This window comes from Brassica oleracea, chromosome C9 (assembly GCF_000695525.1).
Source record: "Brassica oleracea var. oleracea cultivar TO1000 chromosome C9, BOL, whole genome shotgun sequence".
NCBI lineage: Eukaryota > Viridiplantae > Streptophyta > Magnoliopsida > Brassicales > Brassicaceae > Brassica > Brassica oleracea.
Window position 1 is genome coordinate 42078690 of NC_027756.1, and position 12708 is coordinate 42091397.

General features: G+C 38.7%; 4 protein-coding genes and 1 long non-coding RNA gene across 6 annotated transcripts; 2 read left to right on the forward strand and 3 right to left on the reverse strand.

The window, feature by feature from the left end:
* The first annotated feature begins 1322 nt into the window (after positions 1–1322).
* On the forward strand, positions 1323–4194 carry LOC106319215 (protein Daple). Of its 2 annotated transcripts, XM_013757477.1 has the most exons (15): positions 1323–1426; positions 1519–1609; positions 1687–1724; positions 1904–1993; positions 2088–2141; positions 2249–2326; positions 2416–2484; positions 2569–2703; positions 2771–2897; positions 3080–3114; positions 3219–3308; positions 3393–3497; positions 3573–3713; positions 3790–3899; positions 3981–4194. In XM_013757477.1, the coding sequence occupies exons 1-15, from the start codon at positions 1391–1393 to the stop codon at positions 4057–4059; spliced, it is 1278 nt and encodes a 425-aa protein (XP_013612931.1). In that variant the 5' UTR covers positions 1323–1390; the 3' UTR covers positions 4060–4194. The 2 variants fall into 2 exon arrangements, with proteins under 2 accessions (XP_013612931.1, XP_013612932.1); XM_013757478.1 differs by lacking the exon at positions 2088–2141.
* A 113-nt stretch (positions 4195–4307) lies between these two features.
* LOC106319213 (putative pentatricopeptide repeat-containing protein At5g59200, chloroplastic) lies at positions 4308–6101 on the forward strand. The gene has a single exon (XM_013757476.1). It carries the CDS (start codon positions 4455–4457, stop codon positions 6081–6083), a length of 1629 nt encoding a protein of 542 aa, XP_013612930.1. The 5' UTR covers positions 4308–4454; the 3' UTR covers positions 6084–6101.
* A 7-nt stretch (positions 6102–6108) lies between these two features.
* LOC106315061 (cucumisin) lies at positions 6109–9378 on the reverse strand. Its single transcript, XM_013752833.1, has 10 exons — positions 9295–9378; positions 9091–9188; positions 8899–8990; positions 8549–8798; positions 7691–8183; positions 7517–7611; positions 7209–7427; positions 7029–7140; positions 6745–6958; positions 6109–6666 (listed from the first exon to the last, which is right to left on the reverse strand). The coding sequence occupies exons 1-10, from the start codon at positions 9376–9378 to the stop codon at positions 6116–6118; spliced, it is 2208 nt and encodes a 735-aa protein (XP_013608287.1). The 3' UTR covers positions 6109–6115.
* Positions 9379–9951: 573 nt separating this feature from the next.
* On the reverse strand, positions 9952–10281 carry LOC106317407. The gene is made up of 3 exons (XR_001265124.1): positions 10233–10281; positions 10092–10160; positions 9952–9979 (listed from the first exon to the last, which is right to left on the reverse strand). It is a non-coding gene; the product is annotated as an uncharacterized LOC106317407 (long non-coding RNA).
* Positions 10282–10294: 13 nt separating this feature from the next.
* LOC106315062 (DNA-directed RNA polymerase II subunit 7) lies at positions 10295–11052 on the reverse strand. Its single transcript, XM_013752834.1, has 5 exons — positions 10937–11052; positions 10802–10859; positions 10501–10629; positions 10397–10422; positions 10295–10298 (listed from the first exon to the last, which is right to left on the reverse strand). The coding sequence occupies exons 1-5, from the start codon at positions 11050–11052 to the stop codon at positions 10295–10297; spliced, it is 333 nt and encodes a 110-aa protein (XP_013608288.1).
* Between the last annotated feature and the right edge of the window lie 1656 nt (positions 11053–12708).

Below are 12708 nucleotides of genomic sequence, written 5' to 3' on the forward strand. Positions count from 1 at the left end.
CCCTGATCATTGGCCCGTGCTTGTCTCTAAAGTCTATTGAATTATTTTGTTTAATGTTCGTTTGTAGTGATTAGTCGTAAATGTAAGTCACTCCTGTGTAGGTTCTAGTTGCCGCCTTCATGTGGGCTCTTGTTTCTGGGGCTTGCTCATTATGCCGCCAGTTTGTGTATCACAACTGCTATTTCACTTTGAATGAATTTTATGACGGAAAAAAAAAAAAGATCTGGAAACTGAGTGAGAGCAAACTCTTCAGACTTCATATATCAAAGGATTTGAGAAATTATCCATATGATATTTTGTTAAGCAAAAAACTATCGGTTATTTGATTAACAAAGTCCAATCAGATAGTATACATCAAAAACACGTCCGAGTGTAATTAAATCCAATCCTCAGATCTCAAGAACAATCTCTTCAGTCTGCCTTCTTGAGAGATAAACTCTACAAGCCAATTACAAATGATCTCTTCGATGAATTGTAAAACAGGCTAACAAATCTATTTATGCTAAAGTAAAAAAAACAAAAAAAAATCTGTTTACGCTACTACTGTATTTCTTCATATCCACCGTTTATGTTTCCACGTCATCAGCCAATGCTTCCACATGAGCTTCCTTCGTTGACTCTAGCTCTATATTCTTGTTCTTCCGTCTAAAATATGACCTCAGAGGTTTATCTTATTTCAACATCTAAGCAAATCGCATTGGGTTTAAGATAATGAACTTTTATGGAAGTTATCCCACAACCATCTGAAGAGGAACTTAATCCCTATTTTATATTCCATCAGCCAGGAGAATTCTAGGGCAACTCACTGCTTCTCTTTCAGTTTTGTAATTTCGTTTATTCAGATTCTCAACTCCACGATTTGCATTTCTGAATCCTCTTCCATTGATAAATTATACGTCAAGGAGAGTAGAATAAATATGTCCTGTATTGAATTGGTTGCCTTTTATTTCTGGGTGAGGAACAACAAACTTGTCATACCAAAATCTGAATTTCTAGTTTAGTAATGGATAAATTCATAGCTACAGGAATGCCATGTAACCATATCCACTTATGGAGAGTCAGTGGCTTAGATGTTGTTGTAACCATGTTAACTTTTATTCTCAGGTTCACACACACAAGTGTGTGTTTATACTTTATAGTCATGGCTCTGTGCTCAAATGTAGCAATACGAAAGATTTTATTTATTATGTTCCTAACTAAATACAAAAACAATTTTACCAAAAAAAAAAAAAACAAAAAAAAAATTATAAATCCCAAAATTATAAACGAGACATAAGTTGGCCTGGCCCACTGTCCTCTCCAATAAAGCCCAAATTAAACATTTAATTTTGTCGCCGGCAGTTATCTTCACCAGTAAATCATCCGCTGCAGACGTTGCCGGAAACTTAACATGGACTCGCACCACGCGTCTCTAGGACGTCGCACCGTAAGGATTCCCGTCGTCGCCGTCTTCATCTTCGTCTTACGGTATTTTACATCCATGATTTGATTCTTTTTCCGCTTTCTGTGATCTCGTAGTTGGAGGAGATCCGTCAAAAGAGAGCTGCTCAAAGGCTCAGCAAAACTTCTTCAGGGCCAGATCTTAGCGAGATTCCGATTCCTACCGCTGGTAATTGCATCTCTTATTCAATTTTGGTTTTGAATTAAGGAATCTATTTAGATTGTTTCAATTGTAATCCGTTGCAGGGATCAGAAAATCCGAGAGCGAGAATCGACTTTCTGAGGTAAACTTATATCAAATTTTTATTTGATTGGAAGATAGAGATGGTTGTGATAATGAGAATGCTCGAATTTGAATTTGCATCCAACTTTGCTGAGTCTGTAATTGAACATTAGGAGTTTTGTATTGGTTTTATAGATATATTATGATCTTGCTGATGATTATGGTTTGTTCTCTCCACAGACCGATGTTGGTGCTTTATATTCTCAGCTCAAAGAGCTGCAGAAGAAGAATGCAGACATGGAGGAGCGTAACAAAATGTTGTACTCAAAGGTATCCTTCTTTCCTTTGCAGGAAAGCAGATCCCGTATCTTTTTTTTTGTGTATAAAATGTATTGATGATTTTTTTTTTGTCTATGGGCTTCAGCTTCAGACAAAGGAAGCTGAGAATGAATCACTTGAGACTCGGTTGAATGTGCTAGTGAGTCACAGTTTAAAGCTTTTTTTTTGTTTGACATCTTTATCCATTCCTCATTCAGTTTGTGTTGTAATGTCTTGACATATGTTCTTGTGGGATGGATATAACAGGAACAGAACACAGTGCCATCTCTGAGAAAAGCTCTCAAGGAAATTGCAATGGAGAAAGATGCTGCTGTTGTTTCACGAGTTAGGATTACTCATATTTAGTTTTTAATGGTGTCAATTATAACCTACCCTTGATTGCATTTTGATTGGTATAGATTTATTGCTTATAGGAGGATCTCTCAGCTCAAGTTAGGACTCTGAAGAAACGTGTTAAAGAGGCAGAGGAGGAACAATATCGAGTATGCAGATAGCCTTTATTTATGTCTTCCGAATATTAAGTTTCCTTTTTCTTGTTTTCTAAACTATTTACTCATTGTTGATAGGCGGAGGAAGATGCAGCATCTCTCAGAGCCGAGCTTAACTCGATACAACAGCAAACAATGGGTACTTCATTTGCTGGAGTTTCCCCGGACCAAGTATTAGAGACGGAGATGGCCAAACTAAAATTAGAATTACAGGTTTGATATCGATACTTTCTCGTCAGAGTCTTTGTTTTGACGATAGTAATGTTCTTAATATACACAGAAAGAATCAATGTTGAGGCAGCAAGAACAACAGCGTGTAGCTGAAGAGCAAACACGAGTTGCTTCGTTAATGTCTGAAAAGCAGGAACTGGAACAGAAAATTTCAGCTTTATCTAGCGGTGCCTCAGGTAATACTTGATGTTTTGCAAGTCTCGTTGTTTCAAAACTAGTCCTTATGCAGCTGTGGTGTTTGGATGCATTAGCTTACGTGTAAAATGTTTTTTTTGGAGTAATTTAAGGAATCGTTTTACTGAATGTGCACTTTTGGATACATATCAATAACTCTGTTCCCATGCTATTTGTTATGCAGAAGCATCAGAGTCAAGTCAAAAAGTATTTTCAGTGGTAAGAAAATTTTAACTAACCCAGTACTGCCACTTGCCAAGTCAGAAGCATATAGGCCTTTAACGTTTTATGGAATCCTTGAGGTTTGATTCGTTTCCATGTAGGAAGATAAAGAAATACTTGAGAAGCAGTTGCATGATATGGCTGTTGCCCTTGAAAGATTGGAGAGTAGTAGACAAAAGCTTCTCATGGAGGTATGTCTTAACTTACTGCAATCAGTGTATACAATAGTCAAGGGTATGAGCGGAGAAATAATTTTCACGCACTATGTTTTTCAGATTGACAACCAATCATCTGAAATAGAGAAGCTTTTTGAGGAGAACTCGAACCTCTGGGCTTCGTATCAAGAATCAATCAACATCTCAAAGCAGTGGGAGAATCAAGTACGAGTCTCACGTTTCCTTTTGAGTGAAAAACAGTTCCGTGGAATTTAAATTGATTTGTATCAAATGTTATAGGTGAAAGAATGTCTAAAGCAAAATGTAGAACTCCGTGAAGCTCTGGACAAGTTAAGAACAGAACAAGCTGGTACTCTATCACGAGTGTCTCCAGAAGTTCAGGCAAATGGGTCAGATGGAACTGAAACTCTGTCCCTCAAGGTTTTAACTTCAGCAGCTCTTAAGTTATATTATAAGGTAAACCTGTGATTAAAATTCCGCATCACCTTTCTTTCAGAGCGAACTGGCGAAAGAACAGAGCAGAGCTGAATCGTTATCTGCGCAAGTTCTCCAACTCTCAGCTCAACTCCAGCAAACAACACAAGCATACAATGGGCTTATGCGTGTGTAAGTTTCATTCACATAGTTTCTTCTTCAACAGTTTTTGAGATCCTATTTTGTTGATTAATCGTTTGCCATATATTACAGCTATAAACCCGTGCTTAGAAACATTGAGAGCAGCTTAATCAAGCTGAAACAAGAAGGATCAGTTACAGTGGCACAGTGAGTCAAGGGCGCACCTCTGAGTATTGAATAGAAACTGTGTACAACAAACACATTTGGAAACTAAGGAGACCGTGAGATTAACTCATCAACGCTTTTTCTGTACTAACAATATGATTGGTTGTTTCGTGTTTCGGTTTGGTTAAGAGTTGGTCTAGAGTAGAATTATAACTCAGTTCGGTAGATTTTGTTAAAAGTTCTGGCACCTTGCCTTTTTTTTTTTTTTTTTTTTTTTTTTTTGAACACAGCACCTTGAGTCTACCTTACGGTTTAACTTTCGTTGTTTTTCAACAACCTTTCGGCTCAGGTTCAAAAGAAACTGGGCCTTATATGTACTCTAACTTGGGCTGGGCTGATTATAATTATGTGCGGTTTTAGATTCTCCATTATTGCGCGGGAATGATTTCTTCAATAACGGCAAGCGGAGGTCCATTAACTTTCCGGCGAGACCTCGATCCAAACGCTCTCAGGCTATCACGCCGGAAAACATTCATCTCTCTCCTACGAAACTGCAAGAACATCGCTCAAATTCCACCGATACACGCCAAGATAATCCGTACCTTCCATGGACAAGACGCTTTCGTTGTCTTCGAACTTATCCGCATCTGCTCCACTCTCGGTTCAATCGACTACGCCTACGACTTGTTTCGTTACGTATCCAATCCTAACGTGTATCTATACACCGCCATGATCGATGGATTCGTGACATCCAATCGTTCCGCTGATGGAGCTGCGTTGTATAGCCGTATGATTGACGATTCGATCATGCCTGATAACTACGTGATCACCTCTGTTCTCAGAGCGTGTGATTTGGAGGAGTGCAGAGAGATTCAAGGTCAGGTTTTGAAACTCGGGTTCGGGTCTTGCAGATCGGTGAGGCTAAAACTGATGGAAGTCTACGGGAGATATGGAGAATTGGTTGATGCGAAGAAGGTGTTCGATGAAATGCCTGAAAGAGATGAGGTTGCAGCTACGGTTATGATAAACTGTTACTCTGAATGTGGTTCTATCGAAGAGGCGTTGGAGCTGTTCAAAGATGTTAAGGTTAAAGATACGGTTTGTTGGACTGCGATGATTGACGGGTTGGTTAGAAACAAGGAGATGAACAAAGCTTTGGAGCTTTTCAGGGAGATGCAGATGGAGAATGTTAGTCCTAACGAGTTCACAGCCGTCTGTATTTTATCTGCCTGCTCTGATTTGGGTGCGTTGGAGCTAGGGCGCTGGGTACATTCGTTTGTTGAGAGCCAAATGATAACGCTTAGTAACTTCGTAGGGAATGCTTTGATTAATATGTACTCAAGGTGCGGTGATATCAATGAAGCGAAACGGGTTTTCAAAGGGATGGTGGACAAAGATGTTGTTTCGTATAACACGATCATCTCAGGACTAGCGATGCACGGGGAAAGCTTTGAAGCCATCAAGGAGTTTCGGGATATGGTGAACAGAGGGTTTAGGCCGAACCAGGTGACTTTGGTTGCTCTTTTAAACGCATGTAGCCATGGAGGTTTTTTGGATATAGGGCTTGAGGTATTTAATTCTATGGAGAGAGTTTTCGATGTGGAACCGCAGATTGAGCATTACGGATGTGTAGTCGATCTTCTTGGTCGAGTCGGGAGACTAGAGGAAGCGTATAGATTCATAGAAAACATGCCGATGGAACCGGATCATATTATGTTAGGAGCTCTTTTGAGTGCTTGTAAGATCCATGGAAACGTGGAACTCGGTGAGAAAGTCGCCAAGAGACTGATAGAATCTGAGGATTCAGATTCTGGGACGTACGTTCTCTTATCGAATATCTACGCTTCATCAGGGAAATGGAAAGAATCTAATGAAATCAGAGGAAGTATGAGAGACTCAGGCATTGACAAGGAGCCAGGTTGCAGTACCATAGAAGTGAACAACCAGATCCATGAGTTCCTTGTGGGAGATACAACACACCCTGAGAAAGAAGCAATTTATCAGAGATTACAAGAACTGGTTCGAGTTCTTAGGTTCAAAGATGTTATGTTGTATATCAATGATATGTAAGTAACAAAATACACATTGTTCTCTCTGTTTTTCTATGAATGGTTTTCGCCAAAAGGGTTGATTGAGTAAGCCACGATTGGACTTCTGACACTGTGGCCCCCATCAGACCAAACCAAAGACGAACTCACAACACTTCCATCCTTGAGTCCTTTACCAGAGACGGTCACAACAAATGTTTTCTTCTCCTTCAGAAGACCGAAACTCAGAACTTCTGGCTCAACGCTGATCTGAATCTCCGGTCGAAGAGTAACCACACTCGCTTTGAACGTAGAGTTCGGTAATCCAACGTTAGTAACGGTTCTTGTAAACGTGACATTGAACGGTTTAAGAGCAGTGGTAAATGTAGTCATTGTTGGGTAGTTCAGATCCTTGACTTCTGTTCTCTCTGAACAAGTGATGTTCCGTCCTGAGATTTTTGTAAGCAACCCTGGACCAAAACCCTCTGCACACAACATTTTGAGGTAGTCTTGCAACTCTAGCTCGTACACAAGTCCCGGGTCGGTGGCGTTGGTTGGGTTAATGTGGCCTGATCCATATGCAAATTCTAGGTCCGGGTTTTTCATAACGTTCATCATGGGCGTAGCTGCCAATATACACCATGACAATTCTCAGTTTTTGTAGTCGGAAATCAAGAAACAAAGATTTGGTTTTTGAACATTACCGGTTGTCATGATAGCGGATTTGATTGTCGAGGGAGACCAGTCTGGATGAAAAGACTTGACATAAGCAGCTACACCTGCCACATGAGGGCAAGCCATGGATGTGCCACTCATTACGCTAAACTTCACACTTCTCTTGTCCCCAGGGTTATCTGAAGGAGAAGCTTCTGGAGAATATGCAGCAAGAATCTCTAATCCAGGTGCACTTACGTCAGGCTGCATATCAAATATCTGTTAGATAAACCAAACATAAGTTTACTAATGATATTTGTTCCGGTTTCATTACCTTCAATACGTTCTTGATAATGAAACTTGGCCCGCGAGAAGAGAAGGACGGAACATAAGGAGCTTCTTTATCAATTATCTCTTCACTTCTCAGTATCTCCGCTTCTGGTTTCCTGCAAATTCACTTGTTTAACAACATAACTGCTCCAGTGATTCATTTCTCTACCGTTACTGTACTTACTCTACAGACTTGACATAAGATTTAACAGACGTATAATCCTCTAAGCTCAGAGAAGAGACCGGAAATGGGAACACAAAGGAGACGTCTCGAGTGAAAGTGTCTAGAACAATGGATCCAACGGCTCCGGCTTTGTAAGCCTCTTTGTTTGCTAGGAACTCGTCGCAGAGGACGATCTTCCCTTTGACCAAGTCCCTGTCCACACAATCTTTGGCGCAAAAGCTGCCAATTATCATTATGAGCATCTTTCAAATGTGTTCTTGATTCGAGATTCATATTGGAACAATCAAGAAGAGAGTTTTCTCACTCACCTAGCTTGCAACGCGGGACAAGTTCTTGAAACGTTTTGACCGTAAACTATCGGGAACTTTGTCCCGTTGAAGTTAACTGGATTAACTGACAAACCCTGTTTCAAGAAACAGAGTATCAACCAACAACTTCTGTACTTTCTCACTAAATCGTACAATAAGATAAAGTTAACGTACCGTTAAAGCTTTTCCGTTACCAAGAACGACTCTGTCAACAAAACGCCGGTCCGTAGCACTGGCCGCGACGGTTACCATCCACGGAAATACATTTGCAACTGTACCTTGGTCGGGCCCATAGTTCCCGGCGGACCCAACCGTGACAACCCCTCTAGTCATTGCGTGAAATGAACCAATGGCGAAAGAATTGCTCAGGATATTGGGGGCTTCTCTTGAGATCGAGATAGAGATGACGTCAACTCCGTCGGCGATGGCGTCATCATAAGCTGCGAGGATATCTACGTCTTTGCAGCCAATGTCCTTGAGGCAGACTTTGTAGGCGGCTACTCTCGCCGAGGGTGCTCCACCACGAGCCGTGCCTTGAGCCAGGCCGTAAAAGCTGGCCGCTTGAACGGGGTTGCCGGCAGCCGTTGAAGCCGTGTGGGTCCCATGGCCATCGTCGTCTCTGGCTGAGACAGAGTTTTTTGGGTAAAACCTAGCTCCAATGAGTTTGCTTGTACCACAAGAAAGATAATAACAGGTCAGACGTTTAGTATATAAGACCAGACCATGCACAAGGAAATAAGTAGCTTACTAATGTGCAATCATTGCTCTCAATGTCTTATGAGTGAAAAAAATATTAGCTCATTGATCTAATTCATTACAAACTCCTATAAATCTTCTACATATGAATAATATAATGTTTACTAATTAAATATACATCAACCAAACAGGATATTCAAATCATGATTGCATGATATCTTGTAGTTTCAGAGATGCAAACTAAGTGCTCCCTATAAGTTCTCAGCACCTAATAATTTTTATATACAAACTTTCTATCAAGTTTGATAAGAAGAAAATGTTAGAATATAATCTTACTTGTTGCAAGTGAAGTTTCTGCCACCTTTACAAGAACCTTTCCATCTCTGTGGAGGTGGACCAAAACCTTGGTCGTGAAAGCTCTCAGATTCCGGCCAGATTCCACTGTCAAAGACTCCAATGATAACATCACTTTCTTTCGCACTTTCTCGTTTCGCTCTCTCACCCAATCCTACAAAGTCCCATGATCTTGTTGTGTCCAGTTCATAAGTCCGGCTTGGAAATACGAAGACCACTTCTTTTTTCATACCTACACATATTATATAAATCGTAGCAAAGGTTATGAGTTTTAGGTAAGATCTTCCTAAAGTTCTTCTAATCTTTTATCAAGAATTTATGAGGTTACCCACTTTCCAGTATCTTACTCTCGGCTAGAGATAGATAAGCAGCGAATCCATTGAAGCTCCTTGAATAGCTTCTAATTAACAAACTCGATGCAGAACTGTAAAAAGGAACAAAAAAAAAGAGAGGATAATTATTCTTTTACATAATTACATATCTAAAGTATCACAAATCTGTAACCAAAAAAGGTTGAATCCTACTCAGAGTTAGAGGCAAAAAGTTCTTGGAGCAATTTGAGATGTTGAGATGGAGCTGAGTATCCATTCTCAGGAAGTGCTCCTAGATATACAATATATGCCTGCAATACATATATGTACGTATGTATTAAAGAGATAGAGAGAGAGAGAGAGAGTTACTTAACGGTGTGCTTTGATCATAAAGAAGAAGCAAAAACTTGAACTTGCCTGTCTATTATCATCTGCAGACACATCTCCAGTGAACATGAATGTTAAAGAGATTAAGAAAAGAGATGTAAGAAACTTAGCCATTGTGTGAAACTCTAAACAAGAAAGTCAAATTGGGGACTGAGAGGAGGAATATTGTGGTAGAGATTTTTATAAACGAAAGTACACTAAATCTATTTTTCTTGGTTTCCCTAACAAGGGTCAAACATTTCAAATAAATATAGGTACTACATTAAAATCTTCCTTGGCTGATATGGCAATGGCTTCTATAGTCAAGGAAGGTTTTGACCAAAAACATATATCCTTAGGAACGTTAATCGATGGGAGAAGAACTGGATGATTTTTCTCTTTTTGTGTTTGTCCATAAATCTATCAAATATGGATATCCTATTTTCTTTTTATATAATTCAAATAATACTTTGAGTTTTGTGTTCCTCTCAACTCTCTACACAATTACTATGACAACAGTTTGCAACTACATGAACAGAGTTCACCAAACTCGAATGAAGTTACATCCCACAAGTATTGGTTACGATCAAGTTCCAATGATTCAGGATAAACATCCATGGGACTGGACTATTATACAACTTTATCACATGACAAGAATCGAAGCCGGCTGAGCCTATGCGGCTGCAGGATCGTTTATGACTCCCAAGAAATCGTCTTTGATGGTGCCCACACAAAACTGCAAAATCAAAGACAAATGTGCTTAAACATCGATCGATAAGACTAGAGATAAGATTGAAAGAATATAAGTTGTTGCATTGTAAATTAGAGTTATGGAGAATGGTGCATACGATTTCAGTGGCATCGACTCTGGTGCCAATAATCTTTAGTCTCACTTCACATTCTTTCTGGATCTTAACCTGCACGAATTATTGAAAACATTAGGTTTCTTGAAGATAGATGAAAACAAGAGATAGAGAAAAGAAACAAACTGATCCATCAGATGTTGTATAATTAAGCATGTCTCCAGCCTGAAACTCCGTATCATCTGGTATCAACTGTGGTCATTGAAAAGAAGATAATAAGAGTTATTATATATATAAACACATGCAACCAAAAAAAAAAATCATATAAGCTTGGACACAAATATCTGGACAGCCCAGCTTCCGCGAAGAATCCCATCTGATAACATATGTTAGTGGAAATTTCGACTGATTTGTCACTAAAGACAAAGAACTACATGAAACTAATAGACATTGCCTTATTGACGAGAGTGACAACAGCTTCCAAGATCTGGCCTTTGAAAGGTCTGAAAACGACGCACTGGTATTTAAGGGGGAAGGTGACGAAAGCAGTCCCATTACGGACAGGGCCGGTCCTGGGCAAAGCCTAACGAAACATTGGCCTTAGGCCCCCAAAAATTTTGGAAAAAATTACATAGAAAAAAGCCCCCAAAAATTTTTTTTTAGGCCCCAAATTTACCAAAAAAAAAGTTTTAGCTGTAAATTTTAAAAAACCGCCTACAGCCCCCTAAATCTCGGGGCCGGCCCTGATTACGGACCAATCCGTTGCCTACGCTTTCTATTCCAGTTATGGCCACTACAAACCCATGCCGCCCACTGTCACCAAACCAAACACAAATCAATCAACAATCTCGAATTTCCTGATTACTAGGATTGAAGGTGAAGAAAGAAACCTGCAAGTGCCCTCCACGTCTTTCATGAGCTTAGAGACCAGGTTTTCACGAAGGTTACGACCAAAGAAACGTGGGTTTAATTGCATGTTTCGCTCCAATACTATGTGGAAAAACATCTCTTCTTTGACTTTTTTTTTTCTCTTTCGCTCTCTCTTGCTTCTGTCTCCAAGACCTATGATTATTGGAGGTTCTTAGGTGAAGTTCTTAGCAAAATATAAGAATCTGTCTCTTAATTTTTAACTAAAAAAAAGCTAAGTACAACTTTTAACTAAAAAAAAAAAAAAGTTAAGAACCGGTTCTTAAATAAGAGTTTTAAGAGCCGGTTTTTAACTTTTTTTAGTTAAAAGTTAAGAGACATGTTCTTATATTCCGCTAAAAACCCCACTCTAAGAACTCCCCAATAATCGTGCTCTAATATTATAGTTCGACACCTCTGAAAAAAACCATCAACGCGACAACTTATTTAAAAGGAATCTTGATCCCTGTAAACCGTCAGATTATAATCAGATGAACGGTTCAGATCGCAACTTTGTTTTTTTTTTTTTGCTTTTTTCACAAAAGCTAGTTGCGATCTGGACCGTTCATTTGTTTATAATCTGACGGTACACAGAGATCTTCTGGCCTTTTTTTTTGTGTGAAGGTTTTACCATTCTAACCTTTTTGAATGCAGATTGACAACCAAAGGATTAATTTAGGGATTAATTTGTGAACTAGCCATATATTGCATGTAAATTAAGTAATTAGCTTTGATTTTGACATAATCTATTATCTAACATTTATACCATAAACTATCCGGTTTTATCCTTTATTTTTGCAGGTACCAGGTAAAAATGTGGAAAAGAATAACGTGGCCAGTGGAAAGAAGAGTCATCTACGTATACTTTTATTGACCACATACATATCCACCGAGTTCTATTCTATATAAAATTGTATAAAATTATAACTTTATCTACAACCCTTAAATATAAACATATCCCAAATCCAATCCTTAGATATTAAAACTTATTCCAATCTCACTCAACCTCTATACTAAACTCTAAACTCTAAACTCTAATCAGTAAACCCTAAGTTCAAATCTAAACCATAAACCCAAATATAAACCATAAACCCAAATATAAGCACAAAATCCAAATAGAATTAAACAAAAAAATAACATAGTACATATTTGTGAAATTATAAAATATCTATAATTGCATGGAAGAAGTTATTACTGACTTCAACCATACTCCTTCACCTTCTAAATACTAAACCTTAAACTCTAATCACTCAACTCTTACCCAAATATAAATCCTAAACCCCTAAATACTAACCCAATCCTAATCACACCTCAACCCCTAAATCCTAAACCCTAAACTCTAATCACTAAACTTAACCCAAATATGAACCCTAAACTCAAATATCAAAATTTAAACCTTAACCAATGTTAACCCCAATATTTCATAAACTAAACCTAAATTTTAAAAGGCCAGTAAGATGCATTACCATTCTACATGAGGCATATAGAATAGAAATGGTAAAAATGTAGTTACAATCTAAAGATCATCTTAACATATTTTTCAAATGCTGATATGGTCATGCCTTCATGGAAGGTGGTAATGCTTGCCCCAATGCCAACTTCAATCGTACATAAACTAAACCCTATCAACTATCACTAAACCCTACATAAAAATATAAACCCTAATCCAATGTCAACTTCAATCTTCCATAAACTAAACCCTAGCCACTAATCACTAAACCCTATATAGAAATATAAACCCTAATCCAATGTCAAC